General features: G+C 45.1%; 1 protein-coding gene across 1 annotated transcript; it reads right to left on the bottom strand.

Moving 5' to 3' along the window:
• Positions 1-213: 213 nt before the first annotated feature.
• iffo1b (intermediate filament family orphan 1b) lies at positions 214-23,714 on the bottom strand. The gene is made up of 9 exons (XM_062992256.1): positions 22,816-23,714; positions 13,686-13,746; positions 12,126-12,221; positions 11,830-11,970; positions 9,804-9,988; positions 8,956-9,076; positions 7,075-7,167; positions 6,351-6,481; positions 214-562 (listed from the first exon to the last, which is right to left on the bottom strand). Exons 1-9 carry the CDS (start codon positions 23,709-23,711, stop codon positions 478-480), a joined length of 1,809 nt encoding a protein of 602 aa, XP_062848326.1. The 5' UTR covers positions 23,712-23,714; the 3' UTR covers positions 214-477.
• Between the last annotated feature and the right edge of the window lie 769 nt (positions 23,715-24,483).

The following is a 24,483-nucleotide window of genomic DNA, read 5'->3' as shown; positions in this document are numbered from 1 at the left end:
CTTAAAATGCAGCTATAAATAAAACTGTATTATCATTATTATTTGAATATTGTTATCTCACACCAGCACTACATGAAACGGAGCTCTGATGGTATAAATGTGCGCTGCAGTGTATCGTCTGACACCACAGACCCGTGTGAAGAGCAAAGATTTCCAAAAATCCCAACCCCAGTTACTGTCTCAATAACACCCTCCTGTTCAAACAGCTCGTTTTAAACCTGAAATCAAGAATTTAAAATCAAAATCATGAAAATACCAGGTATATTATGGACATAGAGATATTTATCATAGGTATCAATACCAGCGCTGGTCAGCAGGGGGCAGTCATGCTCACAGTAAATAAATCAGTGATCGTGACTGTTTTGACTCCTGATTCACTGGGAACGGTTTAGTGGTCTGAGAGTTCCTGACTGGTTATCAGTCAGTATTGATGGTGGTGTTGCACAGATGGGTGTTGAACCTGTGGGCTGTTGGTCACTATCTCGTTCCCTCTCCGGTCGTCTCGTGTCCTGTCTCATCACAAGCTTCTACACCTCCGCCAGGACCGGGAGACGGGGAGTTACTGCGGAGAGAAGAAACACTTTATTAAACAAGAAAAAAATCCAATGCCAACGTCTATCCGTTCGATGAAGCAGAAAACGTGACTCGTAGGAGAAGAAAACCCTTCGCCAATCATTCCAATACTGCCATTAAAATTGAATCCTTTGCTGCGATGGATCTTCGTTATCAGAGGTGCAGTGACCGTCCGTCTGCTTCAGAGCCCCATACACGTTAGGGTCAGGGCTGAACTCGCCCCGGTTCACTGCACAGTTTCCCTGATATCTCTGATAAATCGCCCCTTTTACCCCTGACAGCAAAGACGGTGTAGATGCATGTGCATATGTGTGTGTATATGTGTGTATGTGCATATGTGTGTGTGTATATGTGTGTATGTGCATGTGCATGTGTGTGTGTATGTGTATATGTGTATGTGTGTGTGTGTATATATGTATGTGTGTATATTTATGTGTGTGTGTATGTATGTGTGTACGTGTATATGTCTGTATGTGCATGTGTGTGTGTACGTGTATGTATGTGTATGTGTGTGTGTGTATATATGTACGTACGTCTGTGTGTATATACAGTGTATCACAAAAGTAAGTACACCCCTCACATTTCTGCAATTTTTTCATATCTTTTCATGGGACAACACTATAGAAATAAAACTTGGATATAACTTAGAGTAGTCAGTGTACAGCTTGTATAGCAGTGTAGATTTACTGTCTTCTGAAAATAACTCAACACACAGCCATTAATGTCTAAATAGCTGCAACATAAGTGAGTACACCCCACAGTGAACATGTCCAAATTGTGCCCAAAGTGTCAATATTTTGTGTGACCACCATTATTATCCAGCACTGCCTTAACCCTCCTGGGCATGGAATTCACCAGAGCTGCACAGGTTGCTACTGGAATCCTCTTCCACTCCTCCATGATGACATCACGGAGCTGGTGGATGTTAGACACCTTGAACTCCTCCACCTTACACTTGAGGATGCGCCACAGGTGCTCAATTGGGTTTAGTCCATCACCTTTACCTTCAGCTTCCTCAGCAAGGCAGTTGTCATCTTGGAGGTTGTGTTTGGGGTCGTTATCCTGTTGGAAAACTGCCATGAGGCCCAGTTTTCGAAGGGAGGGGATCATGCTCTGTTTCAGAATGTCACAGTACATGTTGGAATTCATGTTTCCCTCAATGAACTGCAGCTCTCCAGTGCCAGCAACACTCATGCAGCCCAAGACCATGATGCTACCACCACCATGCTTGACTGTAGGCAAGATACAGTTGTCTTGGTACTTCTCACCAGGGCGCCGCCACACATGCTGGACACCATCTGAGCCAAACAAGTTTATCTTGGTCTCGTCAGACCACAGGGCATTCCAGTAATCCATGTTCTTGGACTGCTTGTCTTCAGCAAACTGTTTGCGGGCTTTCTTGTGCGTCAGCTTCCTTCTGGGATGACGACCATGCAGATCGAGTTGATGCAGTGTGCGGCGTATGGTCTGAGCACTGACAGGCTGACCTCCCACGTCTTCAACCTCTGCAGCAATGCTGGCAGCACTCATGTGTCTATTTTTTAAAGCCAACCTCTGGATATGATGCCGAACACGTGGACTCAACTTCTTTGGTCGACCCTGGCGAAGCCTGTTCCGAGTGGAACCTGTCCTGGAAAACCGCTGTATGACCTTGGCCACCATGCTGTAGCTCAGTTTCAGGGTGTTAGCAATCTTCTTATAGCCCAGGCCATCTTTGTGGAGAGCAACAATTCTATTTCTCACATCCTCAGAGAGTTCTTTGCCATGAGGTGCCATGTTGAATATCCAGTGGCCAGTATGAGAGAATTGTACCCAAAACACCAAATTTAACAGCCCTGCTCCCCATTTACACCTGGGACCTTGACACATGACACCAGGGAGGGACAACGACACATTTGGGCACAATTTGGACATGTTCACTGTGGGGTGTACTCACTTATGTTGCAGCTATTTAGACATTAATGGCTGTGTGTTGAGTTATTTTCAGAAGACAGTAAATCTACACTGCTATACAAGCTGTACACTGACTACTCTAAGTTATATCCAAGTTTTATTTCTATAGTGTTGTCCCATGAAAAGATATAATGAAATATTTGCAGAAATGTGAGGGGTGTACTCACTTTTGTGATACACTGTATATAGTGTGTGTGTGTATCCGTATGTGTGTGTATGTACATGTGTGTATGTGTGTATATTTATGTGTGTGTGTACGTGTACGTATGTATGTGTATGTGTGTGTGTGTATATATGTATACGTCTGTGAATATATATATATATATATTATATATATATATACATATGTGTGTGTGTATGTATGTATATACAGTGGTGCTTGAAAGTTTGTGAACCCTTTAGAATTTTCTATATTTCTGCATAAATAAACATCAGATTTTCACACAAGTCCTAAAAGTAGATAAAGAGAACCCAGTTAAACAAACGAGACGAAAATATTGTACCTAGTCATTTATTTATTGAGGAAAATGATCCAATATTACATATTTGTGAGTGGCAAAAGTATGTGAACCTCTAGGATTCGCAGTTAATTTTGAAGGTGAAATTAGAGTCAGGTGTTTTCAATCAGTGGGACGACAATCAGGTTTGAGTGACCCCCTGTTTTATTTAAAGATTAGGGATCTATCAAAGTCTGCTCATGGCACGAACAAAGGAGATTTCTGAGGACCTCAGAAAAAGAGTTGTTGATGCTCATCAGGCTGGAAAAGGTTACAAAACCATCTCTAAAGAGTTTGGACTCCACCAATCCACAGTCAGACATATTGTGTACAAATGGAGGAAATTCAAGACCCTTGTTACCCTCCCCAGGAGTGGTCGACCAAACAAAGATCACTCCAAGAGCAAGGCGTGTAATAGTCGGCGAGGTCAGGGTAACTTCTAAGCAACTGAAGGCCTCTCTCACATTGGCTAATGTTAATGTTCATGAGTCCACCATCAGGAGAACACTGAACAACAATGGTGTGCATGGCAGGGTTGCAAGGAGAAAGCCACTGCTCTCCAAAAAGAACATTGCTGCTCGTCTGCTACAGATCACGTGGACGAGTCAGAAGGCTATTGGAAGAATGTTTTGTGGACGGATGAGACCAAAATAGAACTTTTTGGTTTAAATGAAAAGCGTTATGTTTGGAGAAAGGAAAACACTGCATTCCAGCATAAGAACCTTATCCCATCTGTGAAACATGGTGGTGGTAGTATCATGGTTTGGGCCTGTTTTGCTGCATCTGGGCCAGGATGGCTTGCCATCATTGATGGAACAATGAATTCTGAATTATATCAGAGAATTCTTAAAGACAACGACCCTGAGCACACAAGTCGTTCTACAAAGAATGGTTAAAGAAGAATAAAGTTCATGTTTTGGAATGGCCAAGTCTGTTGACCTTAATCCAATCGAAATGTTGTGGAAGGACCTGAAGCGAGCAGTTAATGTGAGGAAACCCACCAACATCCCAGAGTTGAAGCTGTTCTGTATGGAGGAATGGGCTAAAATTCCTCCAAGCCGGTGTGCAGGACTGATCAACAGTTACCGGAAACGTTTAGTTGCAGTTATTGCTGCAAAGGGGGGTCACACCAGATACTGAAAGCAAAGGTTCACATACTTTTGCCACTCACAAATATGTAATATTGGATCATTTTCCTTAATAAATAAATGACCAAGTACAATATTTTTGTCTCATTAGTTTTACTGAGTTCTCTTCATCTACTTTTAGGACTTGTGTGAAAATCTGATGATGTTTTAGGTCACATTTATGCAGAAATATAGAAAATTCTAAAGGGTTCACAAACTTTTAAGCACCACTGTATATGTGTGTGTATGAGTGTGTGTACGTGTATGTATGTGTGTATATATGTACGTACACGAATGTGTGTGTATGTACAGTATATACATATATATGTATATATATGTGTGTGTACGTGTGTGTGTATGCGTATGTGTGTATGTGCATGTGTGTGTGTGTGTGTACGTGTATGTATGTGTGTGTGTATATATGTATGAACATCTGTATATATATATATATACACACGTGTGTGTGTGTGTGTATATATGTATGAACATCTATATCTATATCTATATATATATATATACAGTGTATCACAAAAGTGAGTACACCCCTCACATTTCTGCAAATATTTCATTATATCTTTTCATGGGACAACACTATAGACATGAAACTTGGATATAACTTAGAGTAGTCAGTGTACAGCTTGTATAGCACTGTAGATTTACTGTCTTCTGAAAATGACTCAACACACAGCCATTAATGTCTAAATAGCTGGCAACATAAGTGAGTACACCCCACAGTGAACATGTCCAAATTGTGCCCAAATGTGTCGTTGTCCCTCCCTGGTGTCATGTGTCAAGGTCCCAGGTGTAAATGGGGAGCAGGGCTGTTAAATTTGGTGTTTTGGGTACAATTCTCTCATACTGGCCACTGGATATTCAACATGGCACCTCATGGCAAAGAACTCTCTGAGGATGTGAGAAATAGAATTGTTGCTCTCCACAAAGATGGCCTGGGCTATAAGAAGATTGCTAACACCCTGAAACTGAGCTACAGCATGGTGGCCAAGGTCATACAGCGGTTTTCCAGGACAGGTTCCACTCGGAACAGGCTTCGCCAGGGTCGACCAAAGAAGTTGAGTCCACGTGTTCGGCGTCATATCCAGAGGTTGGCTTTAAAAAATAGACACATGAGTGCTGCCAGCATTGCTGCAGAGGTTGAAGACGTGGGAGGTCAGCCTGTCAGTGCTCAGACCATACGCCGCACACTGCATCAACTCTGTCTGCATGGTCGTCATCCCAGAAGGAAGCTGACGCACAAGAAAGCCCGCAAACAGTTTGCTGAAGACAAGCAGTCCAAGAACATGGATTACTGGAATGCCCTGTGGTCTGACGAGACCAAGATAAACTTGTTTGGCTCAGATGGTGTCCAGCATGTGTGGCGGCGCCCTGGTGAGAAGTACCAAGACAACTGTATCTTGCCTACAGTCAAGCATGGTGGTGGTAGCATCATGGTCTTGGGCTGCATGAGTTTTGCTTGCACTGGGGAGCTGCAGTTCATTGAGGGAAACATGAATTCCAACATGTACTGTGACATTCTGAAACAGAGCATGATCCCCTCCCTTCGAAAACTGGGCCTCATGGCAGTTTTCCAACAGGATAACAACCCCAAACACAACCTCCAAGATGACAACTGCCTTGCTGAGGAAGCTGAAGGTAAAGGTGATGGACTAAACCCAATTGAGCATCTCTGGCGCATCCTCAAGTGGAAGGTGGAGGAGTTCAAGGTGTCTAACATCCACCAGCTCCGTGATGTCATCATGGAGGAGTGGAAGAGGATTTCAGTAGCAACCTGTGCAGCTCTGGTGAATTCCATGCCCAGGAGGGTTAAGGCAGTGCTGGATAATAATGGTGGTCACACAAAATATTGACACTTTGGGCACAATTTGGACATGTTCACTGTGGGGTGTACTCACTTATGTTGCCAGCCATTTAGACATTAATGGCTGTGTGTTGAGTTATTTTCAGAAGACAGTAAATCTACACTGCTATACAAGTTGTACACTGACTACTCTAAGTTATATCCAAGTTTTATTTCTATAGTGTTGTCCCATGAAAAGATATAATAAAATATTTGCAGAAATGTGAGGGGTGTACTCACTTTTGTGATACACTGTATATACAGTATATCTATATCTATATATATATATATATATAGATATATATATACACGTGTGTGTGTGTGTGTATGTGCGACTGTACACACCTCTCTCCACTCTGAGTGATGAGTCTCCTGCAGGTCTCCATCTGAACGTCCAGTCCTCTCTTCATGCTGCACATCTCCATGTACTCGTGCAGGTGTCGGTTCATGTCGGACTTTGCAGTGGCCAGTTCCAGCTACAGAGAGGTCAGAGGTCATTAACACAGGGACCGAGGGCGTGTTCGTTATTCCTCTTGTTAATCTTGGATGTTTTGACTAAGCGTTTGCTAACTGAATTGCCGTAGGATACCTACGACGCCTCATAGTGCAGATTAACCAGTGAACGTGAAGCACCTGAATGCGATCGTGGGTAGAGGCGATGCCTGCCGTGTGGTGGGCGTGGCTTATCGGGTCCTTATTGTTAAACAGTCATGGACAATTTAGTGTCCCCAATTCACCTCACTTACACGTGGTTGTACTGAGGGAGGAAACCAGAGCACCCGGAGGAAACCCACACAGACACGGGGAGAACATGCAAACTCCGCACAGAAAGGACCCGGACCGCCCCACCTAGGGAATAGAACCCAGGACCTTCTTGCTGTGAGGTGACAGTGCTGCCCACCCCACAAATAATATAAAGTCATTTAGCCGTTGCATCCTCTAGTAACTGGTCTAGTCTGCATGGCTTCCCTCTGGCTACACTGATTCTATCCTAGGTCCTAGATCATGCAGAGGGTGGAGTGGCTACTCTAAACTGCCCCCTGGTGTAAGTGGTGTCCCTCTGGCTCACCTCGATCTGGTCGATGGTTTCCTGATACTCCTTCTCTCTGGACATAAACAGGCACTCTGTGTCTTTGATCACCTCCTCAAGACACTCCTCCTGCTGGAGGACAGAATGAAGATGAGACAGGGACAGCGACAGAGCCAGAGACGCAGACAAGGACAGAGCCGGGGACAGAGATGGAGATAGAGATGGAAACAGGGACAGAGATGGAGACATGGACAGGGACAAATATGGAAACAGAAACAAAGACAGAGACAGAAACAGGGACCGAGATGGAGACAGAGATGAACATAGAGATGGAGACAGGGACAGAGACGGAAACAGGGATAGAGATGGAGACAGGGACAGAGACGGAAACAGGGACGGAGATGAAGACAAGGACAAAGATGGAAACAGGGACAAGGATGGAGACAGGAACAGAAACAGGGACTGAGACAAGGACAGAGACGAAAACAAGGATGGAGATGGAGACAGGGACAAAGACGGAAACTGGGATGGAGACAAGGACGAAAACGGACAGAGATGGAGACAGGAACAGAGACAGAAACAGGGACGGAAACAGGAACAGAGACATGGACAGAGATAGAAACCAAGACAAAGATGGAGACAGGGACAGAGACAGAAACAGAGATGAGACAGGGAGAGACAGAGACAGGGACAGAGATGGAGACAGAAACAGACGAGACAGGGACAGAGACAAAAAAAGGGATGGGATGGAGACGGACAAAAACAGAAACGAGATGGAGACAGGGACAGAGATGGAAACGGATGGAGATGGAGACAGGGACAGAGATGGAAACGGATGGAGATGGAGACAGGGACAGAGATGGAAACGGATGGAGATGGAGACAGGGACAGAGATAAAAACAGAGAGAGGGACAGAGACGGGGATAGAAATGGAAACAGCGACAGAGACAAAAACAGGTATAGAGATGGAGACAGGGACAGAGAAAGGAACAGAGACGGGGGCGGAAACAGGGACAGAAATGGAAACAGGGACAGAGATAGAAACAGAGACAGGGGTGGAAACAGAGACAGGGGTGGAGACAGGGACAGAGATAGAAACAGAGACAGGGGTGGAAACAGAGACAGGGGTGGAGACAGGGACAGAGATAGAAACAGAGACAGGGGCGGAAACAGAAACAGGGACAGAGATACAGAGATGGAGAGAGGGACGGAAACAGGGCCAGGGACGAAGACAGGGACAGAGATGGAGACGGACAGAGAAAGGAACAGGGATGAAGACAGAGACGGAAAGAGGGACGGAGATGGAGACAGGAACAGAGACGGAAACGGGAATGGAGATAGAGACAGGAACAGAGACGGAAACGGGAATGGAGATAGAGACAGGGACAGAGACGGAAATGGACAGGGACGGAAACAGAGACGGAAACAGGAATGGAGATGGAGACAGGGACAGAGACAGGGACAGAGACAAAGATAGAAACAGGGACAGGGACGATCAGTCTGTACGAACAATGATGGCTCGTGGCTCACCACTGTGTTCCAAACTACATGAGAGAATCATCACTCAGTCGAAAAAAGAAAGTTTTTCAGTCGTTCACCATCTACTGTTCACAATATTGTGAAAAGATTCAGGAAATCCAAAGTCATTTGAGTCTCAGCCAGAAACCACTGTAGAATATGTGTGCACCCATGATTGATATATATGGACTCAGAAGTGCTTCAGAAAACCATCGTCACTAATGACAGTCCGCCGCTGCACCAAGAAATGTAATCATACAGAGTCCTCTGTGCCTGAGCTCAACTCAGATGGTCTGAAGGACAGTGGGAATGTGTTGTGTGGTCAGATCAGTCCAGGGTTCAGCTCTAAATGACAGACACAGATCGGTGTGCGTCCCCCTGTGCGCGATACGGATCTCTTACCTCGCCGTTGCTGGAATCTGTGGTCAAAGCGTATCCTGGAAAATCCTCCAAGAGCAGCAGGGTCTCCTCCGTCTCCTCCCACGCCAGGGAGTCGCAGTCGTCATCGAAGTCACACTCACGTCTGAACCAGGAACACAAAACAGCACACTGTCATGAGAGCAGGGTCAGTATTCATCATTAACACGGTAAACGTTCTGGTTTACCACGTTTACCAGGGTGGTTCCATTCAGGACAGGACAGGAAGGTACTGGTTACCCATGAATAAACTGGTACATCAGGCTAAACAGTCCTTCCTTTGTTATATTGATATAAATGTAACCTCAGCGATTATTGGACGTTCCAGCAGAACGAAGATCCCAAACACACTTCCAACCTCCACCCAACCAGGAACATCCTGGAGTGGATCTCCTCAGATCTCCAGATTTAAATCCCACAGAAACTGCTCGGTGGGATGTAAAGAAAGAAGCAGAAGCAGCACGAAAACCTCAAACCTCGATGATCTGGAAGCTTCTACAGGAGAAGAACTGTGTTTAACGCCCTTCTACTGTCCTGCCCAGTTCTCCTCGTGTTCCTCCTACGCTGGGACACACAGGAACCCATCTGGTGCCATCCTGGAGGATCTGAGGAACCACCTCAGGCTACCAGTAGTCACAAGGACATGAGCAATACGCCAGACTAGAGAAGAACCAGTCAGGAAGGATAAGGAGAAGGTAACTGTGTGGCCACCACCTGTAAAACCATTCCCTTTATGGTGGTTGTCTTGCTGTTACCTCTGTTGTGCTAGTAATAGTTTTCCCCGCACATCCCGAAACCCCCAGGGGGTCTATCGTTCACCCCGAAGCACTCACAGCTGGTAGAGCATCCTCTGCATCTCCTCGTTGATCTGACTGGACGTGGACGAGGTGCCCACGTTCTCCTCCCTCCCTCCGTCGCTCTCGGACGTGCTGGCGGCCTCGTCCGTCTCGCTGCAGTTATCCGGCTGGCGCGTCGGTTTCCGTGGGCGACGGGTGAGGGTGGACTGAGGGCTGGGCACCTGAGAGGGAACGAGACGAGGAGAAACCAGAGGTCAGACAGGTTTAAACACACCCGGGGTGTGGAGATGATCCAGAGATCAGGTTCATTATTCAGCACACGCCGCCTCAAGAACTGAACCATCAGCAGAAAGGCTGAGCAGCACTGCAGAGGAGAGAGAGAGAGCAGAGAGAGAGAGAGAGAGAGAGAGAGAGAGAGAGAGAGAGAGAGAGAGAGAGAGAGAGAGAGAGAGCGAGAGAGGAGAGAGAGAGAGAGAGCGAGAGAGAGAGCGAGAGAGGAGAGAGAGAGAGCGAGAGAGAGAGAGCGAGAGAGCGAGAGAGAGAGAGCGAGAGAGAGAGAGAGAGAGAGAGAGAGAGAGAGAGAGAGAGAGAGCGAGAGAGCGACGCCTCTCTAGGGTTTCAAAATAAATCCACATTCAAATTCTGCAGCAGTACAGGGAGTGAAATATGATCAGGGAATTGGATATGACTAAATTAAAAGGAAAATGCATAAAAAAATAATCCTAAAAAACTTCCCTGTTTAAACAGTTCAGTTCAAAACACTCGCCCACTTTTTATTCTCTAACAGCATCTTAAATTTACTTTTAATTTGATTTTTCTTGATGTGTTTGATTTACTGACTAAATCTATTATTTTAATTATGTTTTAATCATGTTTTATTTGTGTGCTTTTTTATATTATCTATCTTCTGTTTTATTTTTTTTATTTTAGATTTTTTGCATGTTTTAATAATTTTTATTTAATTTTTTTATCGGTTTTAATTATTTTATTGTATATTTCTTTGTGTTTTAATTATTTTTTTCATGCTTTAATTATTTTTATTGTTTATTTTTTTCATCTGTTTTAATTAATATATTTTTTTATTAATAATAATAATTGTATTTTATTTTTAATCTGTTTCCATTATTTTTATTTAATATTTTTTTCATGTTTTAATTATTTTTATTTGATATTTTTCTCATGTTTTAATTATGTTATTTTATATTTTTCATTTGTTTAAATTGTTTATGTAATATAGTTTTATCTGTTTTATTTATTTTTATTTTATTTTTTATCGGTTTTAATTCTTTTATTTCTCCTGTTTTTATTATTTGTATTTTATTTTTTATCAGTTTTAATTCTTTTTATTTTACATTTTTTATCTGTTTTAATTATTTTATTTTTTTCATGTGTTTTAATTATTTTTATTTAATATTTTATCTGTTTTATTTATGTTTTATGAATGTATTTTACTTTAAACGTTATTATTAGCTCTCTGTATTGTGAATTAAACGTTATCATTAGATCCATGTTGTATAAAGTAACTCTGTATACCTGCGCTGTATGAAATATATATTGTTACTGTAGCTCTGTGTAGTCGTTGTAGAATAAAGCAATAAGCCACGAGAGGCTGTGCGTTACTGTGATTGTAGCACGGGGATGACGTTTTTGTGAGACGTTAAAACTTCTTTCCCGTGATAAAATCATAACAGTAATGCAGTAAAGTCTCGAGTGGCTTATTGCTTTTATAAAACGGTGGTCAGCATAAAATACAAAGCATTCTTCCGCGACGCAAAATAGTTCGATTAACAGTGTTGCTAGGCAACATGAGGGCGAACATAACATTAACTTTTTCTATTCAGTGGCGTATTAATATGGAATGATGTGAGGTGGTCCTAGGTGTGCGTTTATCGGGGATTTTACAACGGCTTCGAACGCGGCTCAGCCAATCAGATTTTAGGACCGGAACTATCCGTTTTATAAACAAAGATTAATGTACACGTTTAATATAACGTCGTGCCAGTCCTCGGGCGTGTGTGCGGGTACGTACACCGACCCCTGGAGGGCGTGGCCCTTCACACACCTGAAAGCTCTTGATGGTGTCCTCACAGTTCCTCTGCTGGGCGAGGTCACACAGACGGGCCGTGATGTCGATGCGTCTGCAGATGTCCATGTCCACCTTCATGGCTTTCTCCTGGATCTTACTGTCCAGCTCGCTCAGGTTCTGCTTCACACACAAGGGTTCGAACCCGGCACCTCGGTTACACCCACATACACACTGGTATCAGGATCATTAAATATGACAATGTGTGTGTGAGAGTGTGTGTGTGTGTGTGTGTGTGTACACATGAGTCCATGCGTGTTTAGCGACTGACTCACGTTGCTCATCAAACCCTTGAACAGGACGAGTTCTGACTTCAACTGATCCACCCTGAGCGCCAGCTCATCCTGACACTCCTCACTGTCATGCAGATCCTAAACACACACACGTTCTCATTACAGGTACAGGGGCAGGTGTAGCCTAGTGATTGAGGTACTGGACAAGTAATCAGAAGGTTGCTGGTTCAAGCCCCACCACTGCCAGGTTGTCACTGTTGGGCCCTTGAGCAAGGCCCTTAACCCTCAATTGCTCAGACCTTATACTATCACAGTGCTGTAAGACGTGTCGGATAAAAGGCGGTCCTGACTAGGGATGCATCAATACAATTTTTTCCCCAACCGAGTACGAGTACGAGTGCATGTATTTTTGTACTTGCCGATACGATACCTATTTAGAATACCGTTTTTTTTTAAACAAAAACACAGGTGAGAAGTGACGAGGGGTTTAATGATACCACGTCCAAAAATGCACGTCAACAAGTAGCGAGTGATCAAAGTGTTTGTGCGCTGACGTGATGAAATCAAGGAGGAAAAATAAATGAATCTGAGTGGATTTGGCAACACGAGCAGCACGGATCGTTCTGTAGTGAGTTGGAGGTTAATAAATATTTTTGCAATGTTGGTGTTTTGTTGTTATGTTTTGTAGAGAACGATCAGGTCAGAAATACTGTAAAACGTGTGTGTGTGTGCTGATGTATTCTGATATAAACTATATTATCCCCCTGTCCCAGCTGTTTACACTCCTCTCCTGCGTTTCCCCTCACACCGTATACTGCGTTCTCATTGGCTGTTCGACATGTCAGTCATTCCCAGTCGCACATCTCAGATCAGATATCTGACGTGCTAGAAAACTCGAGCGCTCGGTGAGCCGGTCGGATCGAGTTGTCGGATAGTTCACACTTAGCGATCGAGAGCCGAGTTTTGATCGCCGAGCGAACGCCGAGTCGCTCCCGAGCCGGCGAATCTAGCGCCGACCAGCCGCCGAGCGAAAATCAGGGCAAAAGTCGTGTAGTGTGAACCAGGCATAACGCAGCAACGTGCACTAGGCTCACGGTATCGGATGTTCAGTATCGGAGCCTCGTTTGTGAGTACGAGTACGAGTTAATGAGCACGGTATCGGGTAACGGTACTCGTGCATCTCTAGTCCTGGCCGGTCCCCGATAGAGAGCGTGTGGACGATTTTGCAGGAAGAACGGGACAAAATAACGGAAACACGTCATCGCTTGGTGTCCTTGTTGCCAAAACGTCTTTTAAGGGACACCGACGTTACACAGTGATAAATGCTTTACTGTCCCAACTTTTTTTGGAACGTGTTGCAGGCCTGAAATGCAGGAATGGATGATTATTAATAAAATGATTATGTTTATATTTTAGGCATTAAGCGGACACCTTTATCCAAAGCGAATTACATCACAGTGACAGTGTACAGTCTGAGCAATTGAGGGTTAAGGACCCTGCTCAAGGGTCCAACAGTGTCAACCTGGCCGTGGTGGGGCTTGAACCAGCAAACTTCTGATTACTAGTCCTTATTTTTATCATAAACACGTCAGATTTACTGACCTGCTGTAGATCTTCGACCTTCTGTTGGAGATCCAGTCTCACGGTGTACTCCTCCTCCCATCTGAGGAGCAATTCAACGTCCAACATGAACACAATCAACACTCGTGCACCTTCATACAGATTCAACATCAACCAGAATTCATTCACATTTAAAAGGAACTCCGTTGGTTGCTCCGCATTTTATTCGTTTGTCGTTTTTGTGAGAAGAGTCGTGCCGCACTGAATGCTGGGATTGATCTTCAGCGCTGAGGAGGCGTCGGACGCTCCCTCGTCATTCAGATCATCACTCAGAATTAAGGCGCCTCAGTAGGAGCATTTTAAGGGAGCTAAGAATTTAGACACGCCCTCTTCTCCGAATCAGGACGGTTCATATTCAATCTAGATAAAATAAGCAACAGCAGGGTGGAACAGTGGCACCACTTGAGGCTCAGTGGCACAGACGGGTGGTGGTGGTGGGGTAATAACTGTACAAGCAGACGTCAAGAGGAAATAATCAGGCTCGGTGATCGGCTCGGCTCATTCAAGGGTGAGCGTGTCGGAGGGGATTTCATCATAACTGCTGCAGTTACGACCTCTGCTGGCTGATCGATGGTACTGCACAGAGACGGGGGATAACGGAGATCAGTGCGTGACTCTTCGTGCGCGATACGGATCTCTGTATGAACCCACCTGGTGCTGGTGAACTTACACTGACAGAACACGCTCCTAAAACACACTGTTAGCACTTTTCCACCCAAGAGAACTCTGGTTCTGGTTCTTGAACCGGTTCTGTTTGGGTTTCTTCTAACCTTGGTGTTTCACAGAACACACACACATACAGAACACACACACACACACACACAGCACTCTCACAGAACACACACACTCACACAGAACACACACACTCACACAGCACTCTCACAGAACACACACACTCACAGAACACACACTCACACAGCACTCACAGAACACACACTCACACAGCACTCTCACAGAACACACACACTCACACAGAACACACACTCTCACAGAACACACACTCACAGAACACACACTCTCACAGAACACACTGACAGAACACACACACTCACACAGAACACACACTCTCACAGAACACACACTCTGAAAGAACACACACTCACACAGCACTCTCACAGAACACACTGACAGAACACACACACTCACACAGAACACACACTCTCACAGAACACACACTCTGAAAGAACACACACACACACAGCACTCTCACAGAACACACACACTCACACAGAACACACACTCTCACAGAACACACACTCTGAAAGAACACACACACTCACAGCACTCACAGAACACACACACTCACAGAACACACACACTCACACAGCACTCTCACAGAACACACACACTCACACAGCACTCACAGAACACACTGACAGAACACACACACTCACACAGAACACACACTCACAGAACACACACTCTGAAAGAACACACACACTCACACAGCACTCTCACAGAACACACACACTCACACAGAACACACACTCTCACAGAACACACTCTGAAAGAACACACACACTTACACAGCACTCTCACAGAACACACACACTCACACAGAACACACTCTCACAGAACACACACTCTGAAAGAACACACACACTTACACAGCACTCTCACAGAACACACACACTCACAGAACACACACACAGCACTCTCACAGAACACACACACTCACACAGCACTCTCACAGAACACACACTCACACAGCACTCTCACAGAACACACTGACAGAACACACACACTCACACAGAACACACACTCTCACAGAACACACACTCTGAAAGAACACACACACACACACAGCACTCTCACAGAACACACACACACACAGAACACACACTCACAGAACACACACTCTGAAAGAACACACACACTCACAGCACTCACAGAACACACACACTCACAGAACACACACACTCACACAGCACTCACAGAACACACTGACAGAACACACACACTCACACAGAACACACACTCTCACAGAACACACACTCTGAAAGAACACACACACTCACACAGCACTCTCACAGAACACACACACTCACACAGAACACACACTCTCACAGAACACACACTCTGAAAGAACACACACACTTACACAGCACTCTCACAGAACACACACACTCACACAGAACACACTCTCACAGAACACACTCTGAAAGAACACACACACTTACACAGCACTCTCACAGAACACACACACTCACAGAACACACACACAGCACTCTCACAGAACACACACACTCACACAGCACTCTCACAGAACACACACTCACACAGCACTCTCACAGAACACACTGACAGAACACACACACTCACACAGAATACACATTCTCACACAACACACACACACTCCGACAGAACACACACTCACAGCACTCTCACAGAACACACACACTCACACAGCACTCTCACAGAACACACTGACAGAACACACTCTTACACAGCACTCACACAGAACACGCTGACAGAACACACACTCTCACATACACACTCACACAGAACACACACTCTCACATACACACTCACACAGAACACACTCACAGAACACACTGACAGAACACAGACTCTCACACAGCACTCTCACAGAACACTCACTCTCTCACAGCCCTCTCTTAGAACACACACTTACACAGAACACACTCTCACACAGTACACACGCTCTCTCTCTCTCTCTCACACGAGTGCTCTGTGTAAATGCAGATGACTGCAGCTTTACTGTTTCTCACTCAGTACACATCAGTAATGAACTACCAGTAAAAATCTCCAGCAGTTTGGCAGTACCAGTGTAAAGAGTGAAACGTGGCTTGGAGAGGGTGCAGGGGGGTACGGGATGAATCGGAGGAGGACGGTGAGTGTGTGTGTGTGTGTGTGCACTCTGTCAGCGCCAGTCTTACAGCTGCAATGCAGATGCAGAATAAAGAGCCGAGCCGCCGCCACAGGAACGGAGTGAGAGAGCGAGAGAGAACCCTGACGCTGCAATCCTCACCACAACAAACCACACACGGCTTTATTCCATGCACTGTCCTCCCAATTTAGTCATATCCAACTCCCTGACCGTATTTCTCTTCCTCTACGCTGCAGACCTTCACTACTAACAGTAACACACGCCCATTCAGACATGTGTGCAGTCCAGACCGATGCGGGTTCATACGGAGATCCGTATCGCGCACGGAGAGTCACGCACTTATCTCCATTATCCCCCGTCTCTGTGCAGCGCCATCGATCAGCCAGCAGAGGTCGTAACTGCAGCAGTTATGATGAATCCACTCCGAGGTAAGTCTGGAGGAACTAGTGCTGGATTTAGGAGTGTAAAGGCGGAGCTTAAATGAGTAAAACGGACTGGGTTCCAAACTGCCCTGCATTCTAACATGCTAACAGTACATCAGTAGTAATCAGTGTGCTACCAAGAGGCCTAGCACATGAGCTGTGGTTCGAGGCGAAGGCAGGACGCCAAGCGTGTCACGTACAAGGTCACATGACTAAAAAATCAACGTAAATTACACTCTTATACAGAATACATGAACAACAATTGCTACCAAGTGTAATAATAGGAAGTTGTAGCCTAGCGGTTAAGGTACTGGACACACCCCTGCCATGCTGCCACCGTTGGGCCCTTGAGCAAGGCCCTTAACCTTCAAATGCTTAGACAATATACTGTCACAGTACTGTAAGTCCATATGAATAACAGCGTCTGCTAAATGCCGTAAATGTAAATGCAATAAATCAATTATATGAGGGAAATAATAAGCCTCCAGCCTTGCAGAAACAGTTTAGGGAAGGTCCTTTCCTAATCCAGCATGAGCAACTCAGCCCTACTCAGCTAACAGCTCTGAGATGAATCAGAACATCAACCGAGACTTTTATCCATACAAACGCTCTGTTGTACTACTGAATGGGCACAAGTTCCCACACACAGACGTACTTCTTTCTCAGAGGAGCGGCTGAGGTCACTCTATTTCTAACACCACTGTCGGGTGTCCGAATACTTTTGACCATACACAGTGTATAAAGCTTACAACTGACCAGAAGCTTGTTGTAGATCCGATCTCAAACCTATAGACGTTTACTATATATAGACGCCTGACAGCTTCATCATCCTCCACTCCTCTGCGATGCTTCCTACAGGATTTTGGAGTGTGTCTCTGGGGATCTCGGGCCCATTTAGTCGCTCACCGTGAGAGCTGAACACTCTCGAACCCACAGGGAAGGATGCAAAGAGTACAGAGCACACCACCACACCACCGTGTTACAATCATGGCGACGTCGCTCACGGTCATGTACGATCTAAAATCGGGGATTAGATCACAGAACCATCAAAGGGCCACTGTTGGGCCCCTAAGCAAGGCCCTTGTATTGCAAATTAAGCCTTAGAGCTGAAACACAGACCCAAACACTCGTGTTAAAATGAGTCCTCAATTACGCTGCATAAACAGTAAGTCAGTGGACAGAGGGTCAACAGAATGACCTTTCATCCCTAAAATAAACTGTTCATGTGACTGCTGGACGTATAAGCTGTTGGACACGTCTCCTGACCTCACCCCACTGATCGTAGCGCCTCCCTGTGGCGTTGGATAGTCCAATCTCTGGTGGTACATCAGATCCAACTCAAGTGTGACTCGGATTACTGACTGAATCAGGGTTCGAATTACAGGGGGATGGGGGGGGGGGGGTTTGGTCTGACCCTCCTGATTAATACTTAGACCCCCCAGTAAGAGGTAGAAACAACAATTCGGGGAAGTCGTTGGTTAACTAAACTGTAACTTCAGGCGAAACTTAGAAACTAGCTGGTGTTAGCATTTATCAATATGCAGCTAGGACGTGATGAACGCAATAGCGTGTATTAAAGATGCTAGCTGGCCACTAGCGTACAGCACCTTCTCTGGTGTGCGCAACTGCAACCTTAATAAAGACAGGACTGGCACCCAGGTGGCGCAGTGAGATATTCCGCTATATTATCTAGCGGGCATAATTGCCAGTGCCTGCAGCAGACACGAGTCTGCTAGGGCGGGATGACCGGACTACGTGGGTGGGGTCTTCAAACGCTGTGTAAGGACCCAGATTAGCAAACAGAGAGGCACCTGAGCAGAGTGCATGGGTGAAAAAGGGTTCCGCTAAGGGCTGCGCGCGGGTCGGAGGAGGCGTGAGCAGCAATATACCCACCTCGACCTCAATCAGGGATCCACCAGCAGCGGAAGAGAAATTGACTACACTAAAATCGGGAGAAAATGGAAGAAAATGCATAAAAATAAAACTGAAAATAAAGATAAGTCTGATAATGGGAGTGAAGGCAGGCCGACGAGATCAGAAATGGTACGGTCCACTACAGGTACACCGACTGAGTCCCCAGAAAGACAAAAAGTATTAATCATATGGCCTCGTATGCCAACAGTAAACTTGACCGGACCAAACCCGGCGTCACAGGTTCAAGAGTAAAGCAGGTTTCCCAACAGAGGAGCCGGCAAATCTGTGAGGAGGAAACCGCGATCAGTAGAAACACTTCCACCTGGAGCGACTTTCAGTGAAGAGGAACCGACACGTCAATCATCTGCACTTTTGGCCATATACTGATCAACCATAACATTTAAACCACTCACTGTCCATTTAATCAGCTCCACTTACCATATAGAAGCACTTTGTAGTTCTACAATTACTGACTGTAGTTCATCTGTTTCACCCTGTTCTTCAATGGTCAGGACCCCCACAGAGCAGGTATTATTTAGGTGGTGGATGATTCTCAGCACTGCAGTGACACTGACATGGTGGTGGTGTGTTAGTGTGTGTTGTGCTGGTATGAGTGGATCAGACACAGCAGGGCTGCTGGAGTTTTTAAACACCCCACTGTCCCTGCTGGACTGAGAATAGTCCACCAACCAAAAACATCCAAAAGCGTCCTGTGACCACTGATGAAGGTCTAGAAGATGACTAACTCAAACTGCAGCAATAGAGTCTCTGACTTTACATCTACAAGGTGGACCGACTAGGTAGGAGTGTCTAATAGAGTGGACAGTGAGTGGACACTGATCCACTCATACCAGCACAACACACACTAACACACCACCACCATGTCAGTGTCACTGCAGTGCTGAGAATGATCCACCACCTAAATAATACCTGCTCTGTGGTGGTCCTGTGGGGGTCCTGACCATTGAAGAACAGGGTGAAACAGATAGACTACAGTCAGTAATTGTAGAACTGTATGGTAAGTGGAGCTGATAAAATGGACAGTGAGTGTAGAAACAGGAGCCAGGAGTGGATTTTGGATCTTAAGAAAACATGATCTCCCATAATCCTCAGTGCAGATATGATAAACCCGGGCCTGCGGATATGATTCATAAACATAACAAACGTGTACTCGCGTGTACCGGAGCCACTTTTCCCGGGGCACAACAGAAGCGGTTATTAACCGAGTGTGAGCATCCACAAGACACGACAAGCCGCCATCTCGTGCAGGATTTCAATATCTGAAAAGAAAGTCACTTCCATGCCGAGCGCCAGAGCAGCGCCTTGGTACGATTCCAAGCGACTCCCCACTGGGCAATAATTCTTACCCTCTCTGAGTGCACTTCTGTGAGCTACACTCTGGTGCAGGCGGCGTTTTCTGCTGAGCTCGCTGTTGCTGCAGTGTTTCGCTGTCAGAAGTCTGAAACCCGGTGCAGATCAGAGAGGTTATTTCTAACCGTACGGTCACGCCCATGAGACGCGCAACCGGGACCTTTCAGTGGAGGTTTCAGTACAGGCAACACAACCAAAACAGCGTCAAAAAATGCATTTCTTTCCCCGATTTTGCTCCCAATTGCTACATATCTCGAACAGAAAGTCACGCACTGATCTCCATTATCCCCCGTCTCTGTGCAGCACCATCAATCAGCCAGCAGAGGGAGCAAGTGCAACAGTTATTTACATTTACATTTTCGGCATTTAGCAGACACCTTTATCCAAAGCGACTTAAGTAGTGACAGTATACAGTGTGAGCTCAAGGGCCCAACAGCTGCAACCTGGCAGTGGTGAAGCTTGAACCAGTGACCTTCTGATTACTAGTCCAGTACCTTAACCGGTAGGCTACGACTGCCCTAGTTATGACTAGTTAGTGAGACAGTTAAAAATCGATTCACATCGGTTTACATGTATAATGAATCGATATTCACTTGAAACAGCAGAGGGCGCTGGCACTATTCACCTCGCCTGGTCGACGTCACTACAGGGTTGCCATGTTCGGAATATTCCAGCCAAATGTATTTATGTGAGGATACTTTATTTATTTGTATTAATCATTTACTTATTTAATGTGGGATTTACAGTCCTCGTGTTACGGCGGACTCAACATACGGCGTTTCGTGGTTACGTCGCCATCTCCTATCAATTTATTAAGGAAGTCTTGTTCCGTCATTCCGATGTAAAAACAAAGTTCACACGGGAACTAGTTGGCGAGCGGAGCGGACGAATACGTCGCCACGCGGCGCTATACGAGGAAGATGCGTCGTTCATTCGGCATTACTGTACTGTGTATGTGCTCCATGTGAGTGACGTAGATGCTTATGTAGGTGGGTTCCGACTCATGGCGAAAATCGTGTCACGTCGCGTCCGTAGGAGCGGATCTCCAATGTAAGTCGAGGACCTCCTGTATTTGTTTTTATTTTACACAAAAAGGGAAATGTGCAGCATTGTTTGGCATAGTTTGTACCTACCTCAGAAATAAAAGGACAATCATTATGTAGATAAATAGAAGATCAGCACAAATACTGGATTTTATTTTATTTAAAGAGAAATAATAAAAGTAAACTTTCTCATAATTTGTCTTCAATTTCATTTTGCTTAAATAATCGTATCGTGAACCCAGTATCGTGAATCACATCGCATCGTGGGTAGAGTGTGACACCTCGCCTGGTTGACGTCACTACAGGGTTGCCAGGTTCGGAATTTTCCAGCCAAATGTATTTGTGAGGAGACTTTATTTTTATTATTCATTTATTTATTTAATTTATTTTTTAAAAGAAATAATTAGGGATGTAACGATTCACCACAATACAGTTACTGATTCAAAAATTCCACGATTTAAATCAATTTATATGTACAATGAATCGATATTCACTTTAAACAGCAGGGGGCGCTGGCGCTATACACCTCGCCTGGTTGACGCCACTGGCGCTATACGCCTGGTTGCCAGATTTGGGGGGGTTTCAGCCAAATTGGGCTTAATTCAAAATTGTTTTGCATAGTTTGTACCTACCTCAGAAATAAAAGAACATTCATTATTTAGATAAATAGAAGATCAGCACAAATACAGGATTTTATTTTATTTTAAGAATAATAATAAAAGGAAACTTTGTCATCATTTGTCTTCAATTTAATTTTGTTTAAAAAAATCGGGGAAAAATCGTATCGTGAATCACATGGCATCGTGGGTAGAGTGTATCGTTACATTCCTAGTTATGACGAATCCCCTCAGGCACCCCCACCCTCCAACGATCCAAGATTCAAACTCATGGTTCTACCTATCTCACCTTAAGGCCTGTAGGATGGTATTTATTTTGTTGCTTCACTGTTTCCCACCGTAACATGTTACTGGATTGAATTAGACATTATTAGTTACTATTATATTATTTACTAGAGCGCATTTAAAGAACCCGATGCCTGTGCTGGGCCACAAACCTCATTCAGGACTCATCTCACCCTTGTCGCAACCTGTTCTCTTTGTTCCCCTCTGGCAGGCGCTAAAGAGTATCAAGACCCGCACGTCCTCCTGAAAAGCTTCCAGACACTAAATTCTTAAAACTCTGCATCCTAATACATAATGTGCAATTTATGAGGACTGTGCAATAAGTATATTTTGTATCTATATGTGTATATACACCGACCCGTCAAGGCATGGACTTCACTAGACCCCTGAAGGTGGCCCAAAACATTACCCTGTCAATAGCCCAGAATTTGCACAGACACTCCTCACGGAAAAGCTCATTTAATAATGTAAAGCAACTAAACTCTGCCCCTCTGCTTCCACCCCACACAGGTTTCTTAGCCCCCTTGCCTACCCTGAACCCTGGACTGATCATCACAACCTCATCATGCGTTAAACCTGGTGTAAATAAGTCAAAAATGAACACATCACCTGCGCCTGTACTCGTCTCTCTCCCTCCTGACTTTGCCCAGCACGTTGTAGAGGGCTCTTATTTCCGGGGTGATGGTGTCAATCTGCACACCCACCCCATCCGGGTGCACCCATGACACCCCAGGACTGGTGACCACCTTCTGTTCCGAGCCCATGGGCCCCTTTCGGCTGGGACTGTACGACCAGATGGTGCCGGGCAGACATCGGACGGGCGGGTTGGGGCCGGCTCTGGTGGCGGCACCGTTCAGGTGGGGCGTGTTGTTGGAGTTGTTGGTGTTGGCCGCGGCCGCGTTGGTGGGAGTGCACAAGGTGACGGTGATGGAAGGGTTGGAGCTGGGGTCACAGCCCGAGCTCTGGGTCTGGGTATTGAGCAGATTCTGTCTGAGGGGCTGTGTGAACAGAGTGGTGGGTCTTTTAGCAGAAGTGATGGTGGCTTCTGGGTTTTCTCTGGGAGCGTTAGCGTTGCTTTCCAAGACCTGCTGCAGCTGCTTCTCCAGGGTCTTGTTTCGCCTCTCCAGCTCATGCACTTTGGCCAGAAAGCAGCGGAAGCGCAGGTTCAGGGTCTTCAGGACGCTGATGTTGGAGCCCAGGTCGTTGCGTAGTGCCATGGTGGCAGGAGGAGAGGGCACTACGCGGTGCAGATAGGGAGCCAGGGGCAGGTAGGTCAGGCCGGTCTGGGACACCACGTCTGGGATTAGTCCGGGCACCGGCTGTTCCCCGAGGTGGAAGGTGGAAGAGTGGTGAGCAGCAAAGAGAGTCTCTTGTAGAACTGAAGTGGGTGAACATGGGTGGCTATGCAGGGCTGCGGTGTGGTGCGAGTGCGCATGCGCATACAAGCCATGGCCCAACAACGGGTTCATTCTGTATGGAAAGCAAGAGCGCTCCAAATCTGGCATGAACAAATACGGTAAATAAAGCTCGCTCGATTAAAACTGCTGCGATATTTAACAAAATATCATGCCAATTAAATCATTAAAACATTATATTAGCCAAAGCGATTAATGAATGAAAGATAAACAGGCGCTGCAGAGAAAATAATATATTAATAATAAATCTTATCGTGATGCTTTTCCTCCGAGACGACTGTCTAAGAAATCCGGATGTTTTTTTAATAAAAAGACCGAATAATCAATGATAATTAAGGAAAATAAAGCGAACAGACTGTGCGTGTAGCGGCTCTTCTCAAGTACTGAACATCTATAGAGCTACTGCAGGGGAGATACAGACCTCATTACCGTAATACATCTACATTTCACACCCACGCTTTTATTTCAAGAAAACATTAATATATAATGTAATAAAATATAACACACATACATAACATAATATAATACAATTCTAATTAAATGTATATTTAATTAAAATCTAGTGATAAAAGTATTTTTTTACGTTTTCAAAAAGTCTGTTTTCAACACGATAATTCGGAAGGCGCTCTGACATGCGTACTTACGGTAAACAGCACTCCCACGTCTGACAGCGTTAGAGAGCTAGAGGGCAATAAGACACTAAGGACAGAAGTATGAAACATCTTAAATACTCTTTTTTTATATTTATAAATGCTGATTTTTACAATTATATCTAAATTAAATACGTAAATAAATATGATGGACTCTCACAGTAATTCACAGCCTTTCCACTGTTAGTTTTATACGTCTAATAGATCGTTTT

This window comes from Trichomycterus rosablanca, chromosome 3 (genome assembly GCF_030014385.1).
Source record: "Trichomycterus rosablanca isolate fTriRos1 chromosome 3, fTriRos1.hap1, whole genome shotgun sequence".
In the NCBI taxonomy this organism is placed as follows: Eukaryota; Metazoa; Chordata; class Actinopteri; order Siluriformes; family Trichomycteridae; genus Trichomycterus; species Trichomycterus rosablanca.
The sequence above is the reverse complement of the archived record's forward strand: the minus strand, read 5'-3'. Positions and strand labels throughout refer to the sequence as shown.

Excerpts from the sequence above, each read along its gene's own strand:
- iffo1b (XM_062992256.1), bottom strand. The coding sequence starts at position 23,711 with ATGCCAGATTTGGAGCGCTCTTGCTTTCCATACAGAATGAACCCGTTG. Across the intron at positions 6,482-7,074 it reads AAACCATCGACCAGATCGAG|CTGGAACTGGCCACTGCAAA; the intron begins GTGAGCCAGAGG and ends ACCTCTCTGTAG. Across the intron at positions 563-6,350 it reads ATCACTCAGAGTGGAGAGAG|TAACTCCCCGTCTCCCGGTC; the intron begins GTGTGTACAGTC and ends TTCTCTCCGCAG.